The sequence below is a fragment of the Aquarana catesbeiana genome, linkage group LG04 (genome assembly GCF_042186555.1).
Source record: "Aquarana catesbeiana isolate 2022-GZ linkage group LG04, ASM4218655v1, whole genome shotgun sequence".
Lineage (NCBI taxonomy): Eukaryota > Metazoa > Chordata > Amphibia > Anura > Ranidae > Aquarana > Aquarana catesbeiana.
In genome coordinates this window covers 138,601,808-138,623,072 of record NC_133327.1, presented here as the reverse complement: position 1 = coordinate 138,623,072, position 21,265 = coordinate 138,601,808, and the positions used below count along the sequence as shown (strand labels likewise).

Sequence of the window (21,265 nt, the reverse complement as noted above, 5' to 3'; positions counted from 1 at the left end):
TGTAATGAAATAGTCCTACGTTGTGCAGGCAGATGAATTGTGTAGAGTCTGTGCAGGGATGCCCAGTCCTCTTACTGCTGCTGAATCTTTGGTCCTGAGGAAATTATCGCTCTGAGTCTTCTGTAAAGCTGCAGTGAACAAGCTCGCAATGGGGACCCGCTCCCTTCATCCTCTTCCTCCATCAGGAAAAGTTGTTTCATAGTGTATAGTACATGTAGCATGACCTCTGAATGGGGGAGAGTCTGATGACTCACAGGATTCTCTCCCATTTAGTGGTTCTATTACGAGCAGTTTATACTTTAAAACTATTTTTCTATGTGGAAAACGGGGCAGGTCTTCATTGGGAACTTGTTCACTGCAGCTTCAGCGAAGACTGTGAGCTATTAATCTCCATGCCTGAAATTCCGCTGCAGGGAGGAGGACTGGGCATCCCAGCAGTGAAGATTTTAACAGGCTTGCCTGTACAAGGTGGGACATGCTTCCTTACAGGTAAGTTAAGTCATTAAAGCAACAGAAATGCAGGGTGGAGCTTAACTTCAGCTTTAACCCTTGTAATTTGGTGGGGGAGGGCTCAGTAGCACCTAGAAGGCCCACAAAAAGCTTCTGCAACCACTGCTTGTCAACTGTTTATTTACCATTATGACTGTGATGGACTCACCCGGGACAGAGGCTTTTGGAGGGGACTTAATGCTACCTTCTTGCCTACTGACTATGGGTACTGGCATTTGAGGGAGCTACAAGCATTTAGGAAGATGTACTGTTATGCAATGCAAAAGGAATTTATTAAAAAGGCCATGATGGTCTCTGCCAGTGTGCGACTCGTAGCAGATGCTGATGTCATCAGCAAGCCACCTGTCTGGGGCGCCTGCCATAATGTGTTTATTGTAAGTAGGTCTGCTATTGTCTGAAGGAGTTCTGTGTTTATACTTATGATAATGTGTATTGTCTGTAGTTAGCTTGGAGTCGGCAAGTCTGACCTGCAGTGTGACATCTGAGTCATCCAGGTGGTTAATTAAGGATCCTCTGTGGTGGGATTAGTCATGAGTCAGCTGTAATTCGTTAGCTAAACCATTGTGTGATGTTTTGGGTAAATATTTGGGTCATTGCTAATGTGGTGAGTGACCTCCTTCTCAAGTGTATAAAAGCCTATATTCTTGTTCAAATAAACAGTCCTTATTCTGGTTTACTCCATAAATTACACATCAGAGGCCCCTTTCACACTCAGGCGCTTGTAAACTGCCAGTAAAACACTGAGCACTTTTGAAGAGCTTTTCAGGCACTTTTGAAACGCTTTCTATTCATCTCAATGGAGAGGGGTGTTTTTTTACCACCCTACCAGTGCACTGCCCCAGTGTGAAAGCATTCATTGATTTTAATGAAAATAAGTTTTCGTGAGCTTTTCAGGCTCTTTTTTTAGTGTGAAAGTGCCTCAGTGTGAAAGGGGTCTAAATGTAGTCTCGGTAGAATCTGATAGCTCGTTAAAGACTCAGGGCATAGGAAGTAAATAATACACAGTATAATAAAATGTTTGCATGTGCAACAAATCTGGGTTGTATACTCCTTTGAAATGCCTGCAGCTTAGAAAGTATTTTGAATGCTACGTGAACTAAGTTATAAGAATTTTGCATATGGTGATCTGAATGTATCTGCACAGGTGGTTAGCTCACTCACTTCTCCTGATTCACGTCCTTTTCCTGGATTGGTCAAATGTGCTGTTTTTAGGCTGTGCCTACAACATTTTCTGGCAGATATCCAGCACTGTGGCATAGTCACACTGCAAGTTCCACACCAGGCATCATTCAGTACAGGGCTTCAGTATGACTAAGTTCACCAATCAAGTGTCTGAACCCGAGTATGAAAGGCTATATTTGTGTATGTTGGATTTGTTTTTCTGGCTTGGCTTTTGGAATTGGACTTGGCATATCCTGTCTCTTGCTGTATGCACTTGCCCCCTTTAAACTCAGATGGTATTTGTGATTTCTGATCACTATCTGCTGCCTGTCCTGACCTTCTTTTTTTTTTTTTTTTTTTCTTTTTCTTTATTAATTTTATCTGTATCAAACAACATTTTACATTTAGTGAGACACCGCCTCAGCTGATACAAGCAGTTAAAATACATTCCCCAATACCTATCCCACTCCTCTCACCCCCCTCCGAAGCACACCCCCCTCCCGCCCCATCATCCCAATCTGCTCCTCACTCTTTCTCATACCGGTTCTATCCTCAACTTTTCCCCTCTTCTTAATCTCCATCAAACTGTCTAGATACTTTGAGGCATCTTCTGATTTTTACTTTATGGTCCCACCGCTTCAGCAAACCTAATTGAGCTCTTATAATCTACCCATTCCCTCCATTTCTCTTTGAACTCCTCCATTCCCGCCCCCTCACTAAACCTTAAAGGGGTTGTAAAGGTAATTTTTTTTTTTTTTTTTAAATAACAAACATATTATACTTACCTTCACTGTGCAGCTCGTTCTGCACAGAGTGGCCCCGAACCTGGTCTTCTGGGGTCCCTCGGCGGCTGTTTCAGCTCCTCCCCGCAAGCATTTACCACCTTAATGCGAGCTCCCTCGCATGGTGGTGAGTGCTTGCGGGCGCGCTCCCGTGATACAGCCGGCGGCTATAGCCGCTCGCTGTATCACTCGGCCCCGCCCCCCGGCGCGCCGCGTCATCGGATGTGATTGACAGCAGCGCGAGCCAATGGCTGCGCTGCTTTCAATCCATCCACTGCAGCCAATCAGCGACCAGGCTGAGCTGCAATGAGGACGAGCAGCGAAGATTCGAGGCGTCAGGTAAGTAAAACGGGGGGGCTGGGGGCGGCGGTACTGTCAAAAGTTTTTTCACCTTAATGCATAGAATGCATTAAGGTGAAAAAATTTTTATCTTTACAACCCCTTTAAGTATTCTAGACTTTGAATTTCATTATTTTGTTAAACCAATTCTTCACCGTGGGCCTTCCTGTTTCTTGCCAATATCTAGGTATAAGGCTCTTAGTGGCGTTTAAGAGCTGTGGTAGTAACGTTCTCATGTATTTCCCAGTTGGCATTCCAATCCCATGGAATAAGCACCCCCACGGGTCATCTGGGACCTCTATGTTAGTTATCTCACTGATTATTTGCCTAATTTCCCAATCTCTTTGCACACCCGCCAGCACAATTGCGATGTTTCACTTTGACATTTGTGTGCTCTATCAGGAGTTATATACCATCTGGCCAAACACTTATAATTTAGCTAGGGATGCACCGAATGGGTTTTTTGGTGCCGAAACCGATACCGAAAATGAATCTTCCTTGATCCCGAAAACCGAAACTGATACCGAAACCGAAATAGGCTTTTTTTTATATATTACCCAAAACAATTATTGTGTTACATTCGTATTCGTTATATTATTTATATTCAACTTAATCATTCATTTTATGAAGAAAAGAATACTACAATCCAGTAATGTCAAAAAGTACTTTAATAAAAAGTAACCCACATAAAATTGGACAGTGGACACAGAAGATAAAAATAAAATAAGACTGCAGTCAGTGCACATTGCACCACCATACCAAATAAAACAGGCATAAAAAAATAAATAAATAATATATAATATTAATAATATTACATAACTGTGTAAAACTTATACGTGTTTTTTTCCCTCTCCAAATAAACCTTAAAAACATAGTATGCATTGATTTAAAGTAAGCCTGTGGGAGTGGGATTGGGAGCATTTGCATCTGGTACATAATTTTGGGTAATATTATAATTTTGAATATATTAATCCCCCCCCCCCACGATACCACGATAGCTGTCCTATTGTGATTCTATTCAAGTCGTCTTTGATATCATTAAGAAATGGTACAAAATTGGCCTGGTAAAATGTATCTCTTGATGTAGTTATCTTAACTCCTAGATACTTCAGTTCTTTTTTTCCCCCACACAAATGGAAAATCCTTTTGATAAGTGTGCTCCCCTGTTTTTACTTTATTAACATCTAGTGTTTCTGACTTAGCTGGGTTTATCTTAAAATTAGATATCTCCCCGTACTCTTTTAGGGATTTCATCAGGTTAGGGAGGGTTATCCTAGGGCAAGGTATATAGAATAATATATCGTCCGCATAGGCCGCTAGTTTATGGACCTCTACCCCAACTTTTATCCCCCTGATATGCGGGTTCTGCCTTATCTTTGCTAACCTTCTTTTTAACCTGAAAACCACATGGATCTGCAGGCTATCCAGGCCTCCATCTTATCCTGATCATGGCTATGCCTGTGGATCTGATGCTTTAGTTCTTTAGTTCTTCCAGTACTGCTGTTACTAGCCAAATATTCTTAGGTGCCAAACTGTATTATCATTAACTATGGTGAGGACTAGAAGCTTTGGGGCTTGTGCCTTGGTTATTGTTCCCCGAAGCTTTCTGTTGACCCAAAGATTTTGATTCATTACATTTTTTTCAGGCCATGGATCACTTAGAGGTCAGACACACCCAGGCAATTTTCAGTTTTCGGAGGATATAAACAATGTCAACCTCCCCTATATTTCTTGTGTGGCAGGTGTACTTTCAACAGGGATTTGCAGTCCAATCCTTATTCTCAATGTATGTTCTGGCAATTCATGTTTTCTGTACTTCATTGGTTTATTTAAAAGGTCAGCAGAACATGTACGTAGCTTTCCTGAGTCATTAAAAACTTCTACCAGATTGTAGTTAAAATGCCATAGCCCAACACTAGGATAGCTATACAGCTGTTACTGGAGCAAGCATCCAACACTTCTATCAAAATCTATTGATTGGGTGATTGGAACCTCTCTTTTTATATCTGTTAAAAAGATTTTGAATACTATTCCATGATACCACAGTCTCATTATTCTCGTTCATGGAAAGATAAGTTAAGTAGATTATCTGTAATTCTTTATAGAGTGAGTTTATACTTATCTGTGCTCCAAGTTCCTATTAATTAGGTGTAATGATCGCCCCTGAACTCTTCTCTGTATGCTGGTCATTATTCAGCACTGTCCAGGTCTCTGCAGTGCACACCTATTTCAGTTAGAAGTACCTAAGTAGACTGCTGGACATAGGTGTGGGCAGCATAGTGCATTAGGGTGTACACCCCAAAGCTTAAACACACACAATATATATATATATATATATATATATATATATATATATAGCGCTGGTAGATTTTCAATCTACTGCTTATAGGTAAAGATTTGCCTCTGTTCCAGCTTGGCTGAGTTGCATGTAGTTTCACACTGTACTGTACACTGTAGTTTCGACGGACTTACGCTTCCCACATCACTTCCTGGCAGACCTGTGGGTGGAATAGACACTTGTCCAGCTGATCGCTACTCCCCCCAACTTGTATCTGCATTGCTTACAGTGACTGTGGATACCATACAAGACAGTATTTGAGCATTATCCTCCCCCCAGTGGTCAAGGGAGGAATAGCGGAGTACTGTGCTTGGATGTGTTTTTAACTTTTTTAAACTTTTTTTATATTTTACTTTGAAAAATCTGAATTTTTTATACATATATTTTAAAAAAAATAAATATACCCGTTGAGACTTTATCACACTATGGAAGTCTCCTTTTCTTTGACACATGAGGATTAAGATCTACCGGGATATAACTGGAGATATGACAGCAGTGAACAGAAAAGCCCTTGTATAGGACTACAGGCCTGACACCCCTGCAGGGGTTCCTACCTTTGGTGAGTGAGCATTTTGAGGGGGGTTCACAGAAGTCACCACCCTACGCTGTACGCACAAAAGTCACCTGGGGAACAACCTGATTGGTGCATGCACTGCATGGGACTGTCATAATATGCTTCGATCTCCATAGTATATGGACTTTGCATTGAAACACAGATATATATGCTATTGATGTATGATCTTTGCTTTTCTTTACAGGAATTATTATATATGTGCTTATATATGGTTTTTTATGCACAGAGTATGCTTTCTGGAGTTCCTGATCTAGAGAGAGTACACTGACCTATCAGGAATATATGGGCTGCAGACAGCTGCTTGGTGACAGGTTTTATATATTTCTTAGTAGGCTACATGCAAGCCTATGCTGACTCATATTTACATGTTTTAGTCATCTTTTACCTTCACTAAGCCGTGACAACATCACAATTCTCCTTCGTATAGAAAAACGCTTTCACATAAAAACGTCTTTATACATATATAAAAAAACGTTTTCATATAATGTTTCCTGTATATGCTTAGCCATACAGGTTTTTGAGGTAGCGCCGTTCTATCCCTATAATATTCTTTAAACAAATTTCTATTAGGCAGGACACCCCTAGGAGTGTCTTTGTTTTAAGGGAGGCAGCAACCTATGTGAATTCACCATATATATTGATCCTAAGCGCGGTTTCTCAGGATTAACAGTTTTATTAGTTTCACACTGTGCCTGTGGGTGTCGTCACCATGGGTCAGTGTTAGGCAACACGCTGAAGCGTATGAGTGTTCCTCTGTCCCAGAGATAACTCGGTGGAGGTGGTCCTCCGAGTTGCCTTCTGGGAGAGGGTATTTATGGGACAGACGCCATGTTTTAGGGTTTGTTTCGTTCCACCTGCTGGCCCTCCTGGCTGACAGGTATGTGCTAGGAGTACTACCTTGTGGTCCTCCGTACGGGAGGCCCACGTAGCTGCAGAGTGTGGGTGGGCCCAGAAGCCTGTCTGGGGCCTACCACAGCGGCAGAGGTATGGTCCTGGGCTGTCTGTCCTATGGGAAGAAGCTGGACAACCGAGAAGATCCCAGGGGAGGACCCCTCATGGAAGGATCATGCAGAGTGCTGGTCTGGAGAGGGGCCTGGTGACTCAGTTGGAGGACGCATCCTAAAGTAACCCTACCGCATAGTACTGCTGGGTCGGCTTTAAGGTTCTAGTGCTGTGTTTGCTATTCGTCGTAGACCATTACATCCTGTGGCAGAGGATCGTACAGGTTTTGTTCCAATCAAGTCTGTGGCAGAGACTTTCGTTTGTGCTGCGTACTGGCTGCTAGGTTAGTGAGAGAAACCTATCCAGGCAGGCAAAGATTCAACTATAAAGAGAGAGTACATACATCTATGAGCTCTAAATTCCTAATACTACACCAAGAAAAGGTATTTGAACTTCCCTGCAACTCTCCTTCTACCTCTTTCCTGCTACTTCCTTCAATTTATGTTTAATAAAGCATTGGAAAAGATACTCAAGTGTCCAGTGCCTACATTGTCTGGTATTAAACTCAACGGGACCCTAGACCCGGTTCTGGTGAGATAGATAGATAGATAGATAGATAGATGTGTGTGTGTGTGTGTGTGTGTGTGTATGTATGTATATATATATATATATATATATATATATATATATATATATATATATATATATATATATATATTCATTCACATTTGCATACCCTGGCAGAAATTGTGAAATTTTGGCAGTAATATTGAAAATATGACTGAGCATGCCAAAAAAATGTCTTTTATTTAAGGATAGCAATCACATGAGGCCATTTATTATCACATAGTTTTTTGGATCCTTTTTAAATCATAACAGAAATCGCCCCAAATGGCCCTGATAAAAAGTTTACATACCCTGGAATGTTTGGCCTTGGTACAGACACACAAGGTGGCACACACAGGTTAAATGGCAATTAAAGGTTATATTCCCACATTTGTGGCTTTTTAAATCACAATTAGAGTCTGTGTATAAACACTAAGCAGGCTAGACACTGAGCCATGAGGACGTAGAAAAAGACAGTCAAAATACCTGCGTAAAAAGGTAATGAAACTACAAAATGGAAAAGGATATAAAAAAAAATATCCAAAGCCTTGAATATGCCAGTCAGTACTGTTTAATCACTTATTAAGAAGTGTAAAATTTGGGGATCTCTTGATATCAAGCCAAGGTCAGGTAGATCTACAGATAGATATATATGGCAGTAGGGCAGGGATTGGTGTCAGTAGTTTATTTTTATTTTTTTATTATTATAACTTTTTTACAATTGTATTATTTTTTACAATAATTTATTATTATTGTTATTATTATTATTATTTTTTACAATTTATTAGGAGCCACATTGGTGGACTTTGGTGAAATATCAGGGGTCTGAACAGCCGAATTTTTGAGAGACAGAGAAAGGGACTGAGGATGGAGATTTCCCAGTCCCTTTCTCTGCAGCCAAGCAGTAAGGGAAATCTGCGCAGCACAGGGTGATTAGGGTGTGCCCAGGCACACCTGGCACACCCTGTGCGCATGCCTATGCTGCTGGATATTCAACTTGTGCCTAATTAGGCTAGTTAAACAAGATAGTCTTGTCTACACATGTCCTAGATAGAGGTCTGTCTGATTTTTCATGTCCTCGATTATTCCTGTGATTATTTGCATTGTGTTTGTACTCAACCTGTCTGTGCTTATTCTGATAATCGGCCTGTTATGTCTGCTGTTGTCATTTTGTGCTCTGTTTACCTCTCTGGAAGCTGGACTATTTAGTTTGAATGTGCCTAATCTGACCGATTTCGTCAATGTCTGCTGCTATTCTGCCCATGGGTCTGGGGACTTAGTGTTCTAGTATCTGTCCTGCCTGTTGGCTGTTGCCCCTGGTGATACAGTGGGTCCGCCAATGTCTGAAAGTAGCAGAAGCAATCATCTAGCCTGCACTATCCTGGAGAAGCTGTGAAAATTATATAAGCAATAGGATTATTCCTGTAGATCTCTAGATGGTTTGCTCTGTACTCTCAGCTGTCATTCAGAAATTGAGATGGTTGCACTTTTCAGATAAACAGACAGCAAATGAAAATGAACACTGTGTTTGTCGCAGGGGCTTTAGGTGAAGCCAGAGCAGTGAGTCCTCAGCTTCGACACCGTCTGCTGCACTTGCAGAACCTACAAAGACTGGACCAGCTTGAGAGAGACCTTCTGGGAGGAGAACACCTGTCTTCACCAGGTCGTGTAAGTATTCCAGCATTATGTTCATGCTAAGGCATGTTGTTTATTTCCTATGGTGATATTTTTGTTTTCTCTCCAGGAATTTATTAGAGAGGGCTGTCTATACAAACTGACCAAGAATGGCTTGCAGCCACGCATGTTCTACCTTGTAAGTATGCTCTACAAACATGGAAGGCTGGTATATTGGGAAAGTTGAAAGTTGGTGTTGCTACACACAAAATATAATATATTTGCTCTCAATCTGTGCAAAGTTTTACATACTTTATATTGACAACCTGTTTCTTTGGGACCTGTAAATTCTGGACACATTTGTAATAAGTGCTGTTTGTTTTATGTTTCTTTACCAATTTTTTTTAGAATAGTTTAACCAGGAAGGAAAATTCCGTTGTTCTTAGACTTTGAGAAGGCAGGGTTTTTGCAGCACAGAGGAAATTCTTGAAGCATCACAATGTTCAACTAGTTTTTACCTATATTCTATTATTATTCTCATAAAACATACAGTTGAAGTACAGCCCTTTCCGTGAATTCTTCTCCAATGATGAAAGTAAACATTTGTGTGGCAGGACAATTGTGATATACTGCAAACATTATTATCAGATACTGCAGATCAGCTATCTTATCTAATGTCATTACTAATCCTCTATGGAATGTCTCTTTACCTTTGATTAAATCTTCTTGCTGTTAGTGGAACTACAGGAAGATATAAATAAAAAAAAATGTACAAGTTTGTGTCTCTTCAGTTTTCAGATATGCTGATATACACACGGAAAGGCCTGAGCTGCACTAACCAGTTTCGGGTTCATGGACGCCTGCCTCTCCATGGGATGTTGGTGAGTATGAAAGGGATAGGTATTTGGCCTCCTTAACACAACATGAGCACCAGAGCAAAATGTATAGCTCACAAATATGTAAACGCTTTTAAAAGGAGAACTGTATGCAGTAAGGAAAGCAAATAAATTCAGTTTTATTTAAATAAATTTAATAATACCTACACTTAGACCACCCAAACCAAAGACTGTAGCTGGCACAATTTGTTGACAACAAATAGAAAAAATAAACCGATATAAAAGTGCAGCACTAAAAAGAGGAAACAAATCTGTGCTCCTACAAATCAATAGTGGTTATTGACTCATTAATCACTCCAAAGAAAAGTGTGAACACCTTTAAAGTACCTGGAAAGAAATCTTCTGTACAATATTCACTCATCAAACTCCTGAGGATGTCACCATGACGGAACGCGTAGGGTGGAGTCTACGTGACGTATGCTGTCATATCCTACCAACCACTCAGTGTCTGCCACCCCTCTCCTCCAGTCCCTACACTGGCTTCTGATTGCCTAGTGAATTAAATTAAAAATACTAACAACATCATACAAACAACTCTGCCCCAAGCAATATTACCCAAACTGTCCTCTCCACTCCTCTCAAGACCTCCTGCTCTCAAACTCCCTTGTCACCTCCCCCCATGCTCATCTCTGGAACTTCTCCAGAGCCTCTCCCATGCTCTGGAACTCTCTACCTCAACTTGTCCCTCTATCTCCTACTCTGGCTGCCTTTAGGCGGTCCCTTAAAACTCATCTCTTTAGGGAAGTGTATAACACCTCCAACTAATCTTTTATCACTTCCATCAGCTCATCCCCCACACCTACAACCTTTTTTTACCACTTGCCCCACCCTATTAGATTGTAAGCTCTTATGAGCAGGGCCATCTTAACCCTCGTGTATTTTATCGTATTGTAACTGTACTGTCTCCCTTTTATATTGTAATGTGCTGTGTAAACTGTTGGCACTATATAAATCCTGTATTATAATAATAATCATGCAACAGACCATGGCAAGTCTTCCAGGAGTCAGATTTGGAGTTTTGTAATATGCATATCCCTGGTTTTTATACTGCACCATGAGGCTATTTATTTTTATGCCTTTTATGAGTGGAGTAACCAAGTGAGCTAGGTGTCTCTGGACCGCTAATGGGGACCGTCATCTGGTTATATAAGGGCCCTGCTGACCCTTTAATGTGAATGTGGTCTGTGATGTTTTGCCCCAAAAAAGCACTTTGACTGCTTAGTTTAAAGACGATCAATATATTCTGGTAAGAAGCTTCGGGTGCTCACTATTGGTAAATTGTGGGTGAATATTGCACAGAAGATTCTTTTTCAAGCACCTTGAAGCAGTGGCGGTCACTCCATTAGGGGTGCAGGGGTGCCACCCCCTTATCCGTGGACCCAGCCCCTAATCTACATGCAGGGGGTCGGACACACGATTAGAGTCTGAGGCTCTAACTGGCTTCCAAAAAGGGTGGGCTTGGGGTGCAGAACACTGTGCCCTGAGCCCACCCAGTTGTGTCACAATAGCGAATTAATATTCGCTATTATCTTCCTGCTTCTCCTCCTGGCCAATCAGGAAGTGGGTCTTAAAGTGGTAGTAAACTACTGAAAAAAAAACCCTGCAACGCAATAGCATTATGTGCTAGTATGCACCACATACTAGCACATTAAGAAATACATACCTTAGAACAAAGCCCCCCCAGCATTGCCCAGTTATGACATGTTCCCTCTGCGTTTCTTCCGGGTTCGCGGGCTCCAGCGCTTTGAGTGGCCGAAACTGCAATGACGTCACGGCACATGGGAGCCCTCCATTCCGGCAAGGGGCTCTGAAGTTCCAGCATGATACGCCGGACTTTAAGAGCGCATGTGCCGCTGACGTTAGCGCCTGCATGCAGGGTGAAAATCTCCTAAACCATCCAGGTTTAGGAGATATTTTACCTACAGATAAGCCTTATTATAGACTTACTTGTAGGTAAAAATCACCAAGTGGGGTATACAACCACTTTAAGACCCGATTGACCGAGAAGAAAATTGACCGTGTTGGCCAGGAGCGGGGGTGAGGTGCTGAGGAGGAGACACAGGGGGAAGCTGCCCATGGCCTGGATGGGGTAAGAGCGGGGCTGATGGGCAGACAGATGAACGATCAAACGAGAAATGGGGGGGGGGGAGGTTTGACTGACTGATCGATTGAGCGATGGGGGATTTTACCGAATGACCAAACGAATGGGGGGGGGGGGGGGTCGGTGGTTTGTTTACCTTTTTTTTGCACTGAATAATGAATGTAAATAACCACCATTGATTTGTATGAGCTCAGATTTGTTTTATCTTTTTAGAGCTGCACTTTTATATAAATTCAGTTTCATTGTATTATTGACAAGTATACACACAGTCCACGTTTTTTGATTAAGTATCAACCTTCACTGAGCTGAATGCCAAGATAAATGCCAAGTGTTTGGTAGACTTTTAGGCCTCATGCACACTGCAGCTAACAAAATGCCTGTTTTACAGGCATTTGATTATTTTTTCTGCCTCTAACGCCCCTCCGTGTTAGCTTGTGGGGTTGACTTACAAAAACCAGAGAGTGAAAAATCTTATGCAGCTGTGCATAGTAGCCAAACAGCTTCTATCTTCAGCTTGTCGAATTAAGCGCTGACAAAAAAAAACCTGGAAGCTGATTGGTTTCTGTGTAGAGTTGAACCAGATTTTGTGCACTCCAGTTTTTGCAAATCAACCCATGTGCGTCCATGCAAAAAACAAAATCACTTACATATTCAGAGAGAAGTGTTTGGGCAGAAAAAAAATGTGCATAAGTGCACATAAGTGCAAGTTTATGCACGTTTGTGTATTATTGCATTCTAATGGCCAGAATAAAATAATATTCTGACCAATATCATGCATTAACGCCAACTGCGCATAAATTCTTGTGAAAAATGCAGCTTTTGCCGAGGTTTTTTTAAGCTGCTTTTCTCCTTTAAGGAGAAAAGGTGTCCAAAGGAGCGCAGTGTTCATAAAGCCTTGGACGTAAGCCTTTTGTAGTCTAAAATCTATAGAATTATGTCACTAGTGTGTCCCTTCAGGACTGCATGAGCTCACTAGTAACATAACATTGGTGCAACAGCAGGGAAATGCAAGCATCTAACACACCTACTAGCTCTGCAAGAGAACAGAGGATGGATGCAAGGTATGGGGCTAATACGAATATCATTTTAAGCCAGCCATACATAGATCAAATTTCCACCTGTTCAGCGGGGACTGGACAAATTTCAATCCATATATGGACAGGGAGGTTGTACAGAAATTGACTTCTGTCCAGCCACCCTGTCTGATTTTCCCTGCTTGATTAGCACCTACCAGCTATAGCTGGCTGTGGGGAAGTCTCGCCACTGTCAGAATACAATAGGTCAGTGGGGAAGGATTCCTTCATTTACATCGAGTGTGTGGATGGGGGAATTGAGGAGTCGTTTTTTTTTTTTTTTTCATTCAACACGCTGGTTGAACGAAAAAAAAAAATTGCCCCTCTTTGGGCTGTATTCTTTTATAATGCTGTATTTGTTCCAACTTTATATATTGATAGTATCTCTTTTAAATACTGCTCTGTGTGTGAGTATTTGTGGAATACTTTGTGCTTTTGTTAGCAGTATTTTAACTAATCATATTCCATACAACCTCCAACTGTTGGGTAAGAAAATAACTATTGTTTCTAGTCAATATCTGGTTAGCAAAAACAATAGATGCAAGGGAATCCTAACTACATCAGTGTTTGTTGTCATTGTACATCCCATGTTATGGGTGTCATTCATAATGCTCTGCTCAGACACCAAGCACATTCGTTTTTTTATATTTTCCCATAAGAATATAATAAAATGTATCTGCCAGCAATGGGCCATTATTGCAGCATGCTGTTGTCCCACATTTCCCCTGCAATGGATTCTGGTGTAGATGGAGTATACTTGGGGAGGGTTAAATGTATTTAATTCAGTATGTAAAAAAATAGCAATTTCCTTTAGCAAAACAAACTAAGTAGTAGGTTTTGTGTGATGCATAGTTGCAAACTTTTAAAAAAGAACATTTCCAGGGACACCTTTTTTCAGTGTGTTCAGCAAGCCATTTTGGGCTGACATACCTTAAATAGGGGCAGGGCCTTTGTTTTATATGGCCATGGTTCTACAAGAGGGACCTAATGCCATACTTTTAATTTAAACATATGTAAGAAAGCTGTAGTTATAAGGCTAAAAGAAAAACAAAAATACACTTTACACTATAAAACTTTGATAGTAAGGCTTTGTTTAGACGGGCACTGACACCTGTCCTGCCTTTTTTTTTTTTTTTTTTTCTTTTTTATTGTGCTTGCATCTACCCCGAGCTGTGTGTGGGAAGCCTATAGTGGTGGATGCAGATGTAGCAGCGGCACAGAAACAGCAATTTGACATGCAGGCAGGAGCGCCTACATGGATCTGAATGCAGACCGTATTCAGATCCATGCTTCCACTCCTGCCCACATGTCGAATACATCCTCCTCTATAGGTTGCCTGCACGCAGCCTGGGGCAGGTGTAAGCACAAAAACAAAGGGAGCCTGCGTGCAGGATGGGTGCCAGTGCCGTTTGAACTAACCCTAACAGTAAACATGTAAACCGTGATCTGAAGCATTTAAAGGAGGACCGTAGAAAAATAACTACCTGAATATTCATTTTGCCCCGTAACGCAATAGCAGAAAAACAAAAGCCTAGGCCTTAAGTAACCAAACTGCTCCTGCATATAATACACAGTACCTGCTGTATAAGTGCATGCTCGGGTTTAGAATTTAAAGGGACTACTTCCGGCCAGATGTGATCGCGGCAGCAAGCCTCCCTCCACAGCTCCGTCTCTCCTGTATGAAATCCGGGACAGTGGAGTGCTCACAGCAGCTTGCCGAGCTTACCACTAGATAGAGGAGAGAACGCTGAATCTAGCGATGCCATCTTCAACCGCAAAGAAGTCTGCTAAGGCACTGTCGGATCAGAGACAGTCTCGCTCCATAAAGGAAACGGCGCCTAGCCCCGCCCCCGCCATCTTGTCTTCTCCGCCGAAGGAACAGCGCGCCAAATCGGCTGCTGGTAAGATGGCACAGGCTAAAGACACAGGGGGAGAAGCATCAGAGAATGCTCTGACAAATTCAGTGGACATAGAAGCGATCACCAGACCAATACTGGAGGCGATCGGTGCTAGCAAAGCAGAACTCGTGGGGCGCATAGATCACCTCTCCTCTGAATGTAACCTAATAAGACATGACCTGGATAAGTTCAGAGGCAGGATGACCACAGTGGAGACACGTGTCTCTGAGATAGAAGATACCTCTCATGATCATGGTGCCCAGATAGCTGAGCTTAGAGACCAAGTTAGGTCACTGCAAAACAAAGCCATCGACGCAGAAGATCGCCAGAGGAGAAATAACATCCGCGTGGTGGGACTTCCGGAGGGAGCCGAAGGAGACAAACCTGCCCAATTTGCGGAACGTCTCTTCAAGCAGCTTCTATCCCTGCAGGATATGCCTCCTACCTATGTAGTCGAGCGAGCTCACAGAGTTCCTGCAGGTCGCAGACCCCCGGGAGCCTACCCTGGACCTTTTTTGGTTCGCTTCTTGAATTACCGAGATCGTGACATGATTCTGTCCCAAGCCAGGAAACTACAAGAACTCCGACATGAAAATGAAAGAGTGATGCTGTTTCCAGATTTCTCAGCAGCAACACAGCAGAAGCGACGATCGTTTACTGAGGTTCGTAGACGCCTGAGAGAAAAGGAAGTCAAATACAGCATGATGTATCCCAGCAAGCTCAGAATACAACATAAAGGGTTGGTGAAATTTTTTGAACACCCAGAGGAAGCCTGTGAATGGATGGAAAAAGAACTCTAAAGTCCTGTGAATGACATGCTGGCAGGCAAGTGCAGAGGAAATACCTTACGGAAGATTTTGTTTTTGTTTTTTCTTGCTTTTTGGCTGCTTGTTTTTAAGGAAATTTTCCTCCGTCCTTGAAGGGGCAAGAGGATCCCAGTTTTCATTATATAAGGGCCCTGCAACACAGGTACAATACATGAGAAAAGTCTCAATATCCAGGATATAACTCTGATGGTAAGACCGACACCCTCTCCCCATACAATGCAGACCATGGCGATGGCTGATGGGGGTTTTTGTGCTATTACGGGGGTCATAATCCTGTTTTTTTTTTTTTTGTTTTTTTTATGCTATTCTTGATTCATTTAGGATTTTTCTCTTCTCTATCTACATATTACCTGAGAATTTCACTTACTCAGTATCTTTATACAATACCATAAGCATATCCACTTCTTCTGGCAGGAGTTAGTGGAGGGGACATGGACTACACAAGGAACTGCCGAACTTTCGATTACTGCGGCGGGAATTCACCGCAATTTTTTTGTTGCTGTTGTTTTGTTTAGGGATCAAGCTATATACCGGTATGGTTTGGTTGGTTGCTGGTATAAAAGCAAGGGTGGGACGTTCTAGGGCCACAGCTCGACTTAGGGGTTATTATTGTAAGTTTGTTTTCCTCACAGATATGCTGGATACTGCAATTGGGGCTAGTCCCCCTTGGCGTACGTTTCTCTGGCTAACATTTGACAATAAAAGTTGTAATGGCGGATGATATTAGGATTGTGTCTTGGAATGTTCGGGGCCTTAACCACAAACTTAAGAGGGCCTCAGTATTCCAATACCTCAAACAGATCCGACCACATATCATGCTTCTACAGGAAACACACCTGGATGGCAGCAGAATACTTTCACTACGTAAACCATGGGTTCAAAAAGCCCTACATTCAACGTACTCCACATTTGCTAGAGGTGTTTCTATTCTAATTTCCAAATCTCTACCGTGCACGATCCATAATGTGTTTACTAATCCAGAAGGCAGATATGTGGCGATAGTTATAGAAATTTGTCACAAAACTATCATGCTAGTGAACGTATATATGCCTCCGCCCTTTCAGGTTAAGCTGCTATATGACCTCTTGACGAAACTGGCGCCATACGCTCACCTCCCTGTGGCTGTGTTGGGGGATTTCAATGCCATTCTGGATGCGGTGTTGGACGCCTCCAACCCGGCTAGGGGGGGTTTAGCTGACTTAAATGGCTGGAGGAATGTGGCGGAGCTTACGGAGCTGTGGCGATGGAAGCACCCAGATGATAAATGTTTTTCACATGTGTCAACGGCTCATAGGTCTTCTGCAAGGATAGATTTAACCTTTGGAAATAATCTATTACTACCTTATGTAAAAGAAATAGTATATATGGCTGGTGGTCTGACGGACCATAACCCTCTTGCAGTTACCCTATCATTCACTGCGGAAGCAAAGGGAAGATGCTGGCGTCTTGCCCCTGGATGGATACAGGACGAGCAGGTTTCCGTCCAGGTGACGGAGGCCATCCAGTCCTATTGGTCATCCAATGTCGACACAGCAAATCCTCATACTGTATGGGATGCTTTTAAGGCAGTGACAAGGGGGGAATACATATCTGCTATTAAAACAGCACGAAAGCAGGATAGGGAAGAAACGGAGTTCCTTTAACAGAGGGAAAGGGAATGTGCCAGGGCCCATGCGGAGTCTTCCACGAGGGCCTCGTATGATGCCTTATTGGAGGCGAGACGCTCCATATCCATACACTTTACGAGCCAAGCCCGTGCCGACATGACAAAAAGAAACCACACAGTCTTTGCGGAGGGGGATAAGAACGGGAAATTGCTAGCAATGTTGGTTGCTGATTATCACCCGTTGACTAACATCCCAGTCATAAAAGACCAGGGGGGAAACTTGCTTAACGAACCAGAACATATTCTGCAGGAATTTATTAAGTTCTATTCTTCCCTATACTCACCTATTCCTTCCTATGACCCAACTGATTTGGACTCCCTTTTAGGTGACCTAACACTACCAAAATTATCAGAGACCGACATGGACAATTTAGAGGCTAAAATTACAGTGAAAGAAATACAGAAAGCAATTTTCACTTTCCCTCAGAACAAGGCCCCTGGGCCAGATGGGTTCCCAATTGATTTTTATAAGGCTAATGTTGAAGTCCTGGCCCCTAGACTCAACTTACTTTTAGAATACTGCCACAAACATGATGCCTTGCCGGACTCTATGCTGGAGGCTTACATGGTTCTTATACTAAAACCAGGGAAAGACCCAAAGGAATGTGCATCGTACCGGCCGATAGCTCTGTTAAATACAGACTTAAAAATCTTAACAAAGATTTTGGCCATCAGACTGGCGGAAGTACTCCGCTCTATTATTAACATGGATCAAACAGGGTTTATGCCGGGGAAGTCAGCAGACACTAACTTAAGGAGACTGTTCACTCACTTACAAATACAGTCAGGGGCTTCCGACACTAGAGTAGTGGTCTCTATTGATTTTGAAAAGGCCTTTGACTCTGTAGATTGGTCATTCATGTTTAAGGTCTTGGAGTTCATGGGTTTCGGCCCACGTTTTAGGAAATGGGTGGCCATGCTTTATAGACGGCCGAAAGTGGCAATCCGACTGGGATCGTCCACCTCGGATTTCTTTGAAGTGGGTAGGGGAACCAGGCAAGGTTGCCCGCTATCCCCCTTCCTGTTCGCCCTTGACCTGGAGCCACTGGCGGTAGCACTTAGATCCTCTCCAACAATAAGATCCATACGAGTGGGTGCAATAGAAGAGACTCTGGCACTATACGCAGATGATATGTTATTATTCCTTGATGATCCGGGGGATTCCTTGAGAGCGGCATTAGGAATCATAAATCATTTTGCAGCCTTCTCTGGTCTAAAAGTAAATTGGGGAAAATCGTCCATCCTACCAATAGATTCAAGGGCCAAGGAAGGAGCAGATCCCCACCTACCACTACAATGGGTCACGTCCCTTAAATACCTGGGGGTACAGGTCACTCCAAATGTTCAGGACTATATGCTACTTAATTTACTGCCCCTGATAACGGTATTGAAGCAAAAAGTACAAACTTGGACAAAACTTCCGTTATCCTTAATAGGTCGCATCAGTTTACTAAAAATGAAATTTCTCCCTGTTATACTATACTTCTTGAGACATGCACCTGTCTGGATACCACGGTAATTTTTCCGGAAGCTAGGCAGCATTGTCTCATCTTTCATTTGGGCTCCTAAAGCTCCCAGAATAGGACTCAAAGTACTGCAAGAACCGGGGGAGCAAGGGGGATTGGCACTGCCTGATTGGCATAAGTACTACATAGCGGGGCAGATGGTGTTCGCACACAGGTGGTTGGTAGCAGAAGATGGAGATGCGGCTACAGTCTTGGAGGCAGCTCACTATGGGTCCTATGACAGTCTGCGTTTTGCTTTGTTTAGGGGTTCCAGGACAGAATTGCCCCTAACACTAACAATGAAAGCCACTATTAAGGCCTGGGAAACAGCAGTGAAACTGGCGTGCCCTAGCTATGGGGGGGTGTCACCTTCAACCCCTATTTGGATGAACCCGACTTTACCCCAATTTTACAACTTGCCAGATCCTATGATTTGGGCTAGTAGAGGAATCAAGACATTAAAAGATATAACAACCTTTGGTGAAATACTGACCTTTTCTCAACTGCAGTCGAGGTACGATCTCCCCAACTCATACTTGTTTCGTTTTTTACAAGTAAGACACGCTTTTCAGGCGCAGTTTGGGGAGAGGAGGGTGGAATCTCTGCCCTCGTCTCTTGAAACGTTGCCAACAGATGAGAATCTGAGCAAGCCCCTTTCAAACACATATAAGGAATTATTCAAGGTAACCCCACTGGCAATTACCAGATGAAGGGAAAAGTGGGAGGTGGAGGTCCCAGATATACAGGGGGAGGACTGGGATGATCTATGGACTCAACCATTCAAACATCTGGTGTCTGCAAGGGACAGGTTAATTCAGTTCAAGTTTTTGCACAGAAGCTATTATACACCAGCTAGATTAAAAAAGATTTTTCCCACAGCCTCGGCAGAGTGTTGGAGATGCTCTCACTCACCTGCAGATGCTAACCACATTTTCTGGCAATGCCCCCATATTCAAAGATTTTGGACTGATATCACAACCTGCATAGCTGAATTAATATCAGTACCGATCCCACTGACAGTCAGGGTTTGTCTGCTTGGATTGGTAGATGAGGTGGTACCCACACAGGCCATGCGCACAATGCTAAATGTTCTGCTCTTTTATGGTAGAAAGGCTATTTTGTTGGCATGGAAAAGACCAGAGGCACCGAGTATCTCCTCCTGGAAAAGCCAAGTGAACTCCATGCTACCCTACTATAAAGCAACATATGAGTCCAGGGGGTGTATGAAAAAATTTGATAGGGTGTGGCAATCGCGGTTTAATTCCAACAACACGGTGGGGTAGTGGATGAGAGTACTAAATAAGCATGAAAGTACTAGACATGATATGTCCCCTGGTGGAAATATGCAATACGAGGGTTTTGACTAGAGGAGCGTCTGCTGAAATTATTACTGGTATACGTATAAAAATGTAAGCATAACTCCTTGATCTAGATGAGGTGGAAAACTGAAGATCCGTTTTATGTCGAGCTGTGGTTCAGGGGAGGGGGGGGAGAGGGGGAGTTGGGGGAGGGGATTGAGATATGTTTTAGTTAGTAGGTCTCTGTTAGATAGGGCCATGGTCATGTTGACCAAGTATGGATAGTGTCCCAACGACACGTCCAAACGTTGTATGTATATGTCTTTTAAAAAAGAAATAAACAGAATTTTTCAAAAAAAAAAAAGAATTTAAAGGGACATTATTAAGTAGAATCTGAACCTATTCATTATACGCACAGCACACACATGCCACAGAGGGCCCAGGCAGGGGGGCCCATCCATTAGGGGTGCACGGGCGCCACCCCCCCATCCATGCATCCAGCCCCATGAAGGATGCCGGATGCATGGATTCCAATGGGGGGGAGGGTGTATTTTTGAAGTACGTAATTAGAGCCAAAGGCTCTAATAAGCTTCAAAGTAGGGTGGGCTCCGGGTGCAGAGCACTGCGAACCCAGCCCAGCCAGTTGTGTGACAATAGCGAATGAATATTCGCTATTTTCACACTGATTCTCCTCCCGGCCGGTCAGGAAACAAGCCCCTGTCCCGGCTAGGTCTGTCACAGGGTCTGAGATCCATTTACTGATTTGGCCGAAAGGAGAAGCATTCTGATTGGCTGCCGAGGAGGAGGAGGGAGGACACGGAAGCTGCCGTGATACCCGTGGAGGAGAGCAGGGGAAGGGGAAGCTGCCCGTGATGCTCGCCACTGCCTGTCGCCCGGGTAAAGTGCTGCCCTCCATAGATGGGGTAAGTGCTCCGGATGACCAGACCGGATCAGGGGGTGGTGGTGCGGGTCACCCGACTAAGAGGGGGTGTTTGGCTGTGGGTGCACTGTTTGCTGGCCTCCCCTCCCCAAAAAAATTTACCACCAGCTGCCACTGGGCCTAGGCAATTCCCCCCCCATCCAAATGTACACAAATGGGGTGTATAACTGCAAGGCAGGGAGGAAATGCCTGAGC

General features: G+C 43.1%; 1 protein-coding gene across 1 annotated transcript in view; it reads left to right on the top strand.

The window, feature by feature from the left end:
- FARP2 (FERM, ARH/RhoGEF and pleckstrin domain protein 2) overlaps positions 1-21,265 on the top strand; it is a 241,790-nt gene that overhangs the window by 182,780 nt on the left and 37,745 nt on the right. The window contains exons 19-21 of the mRNA XM_073625766.1: positions 8,790-8,920; positions 8,997-9,065; positions 9,658-9,747. Coding sequence (XP_073481867.1) covers positions 8,790-8,920; positions 8,997-9,065; positions 9,658-9,747 — 290 coding nt within the window. The remainder of the gene's footprint in view (positions 1-8,789; positions 8,921-8,996; positions 9,066-9,657; positions 9,748-21,265) is intronic.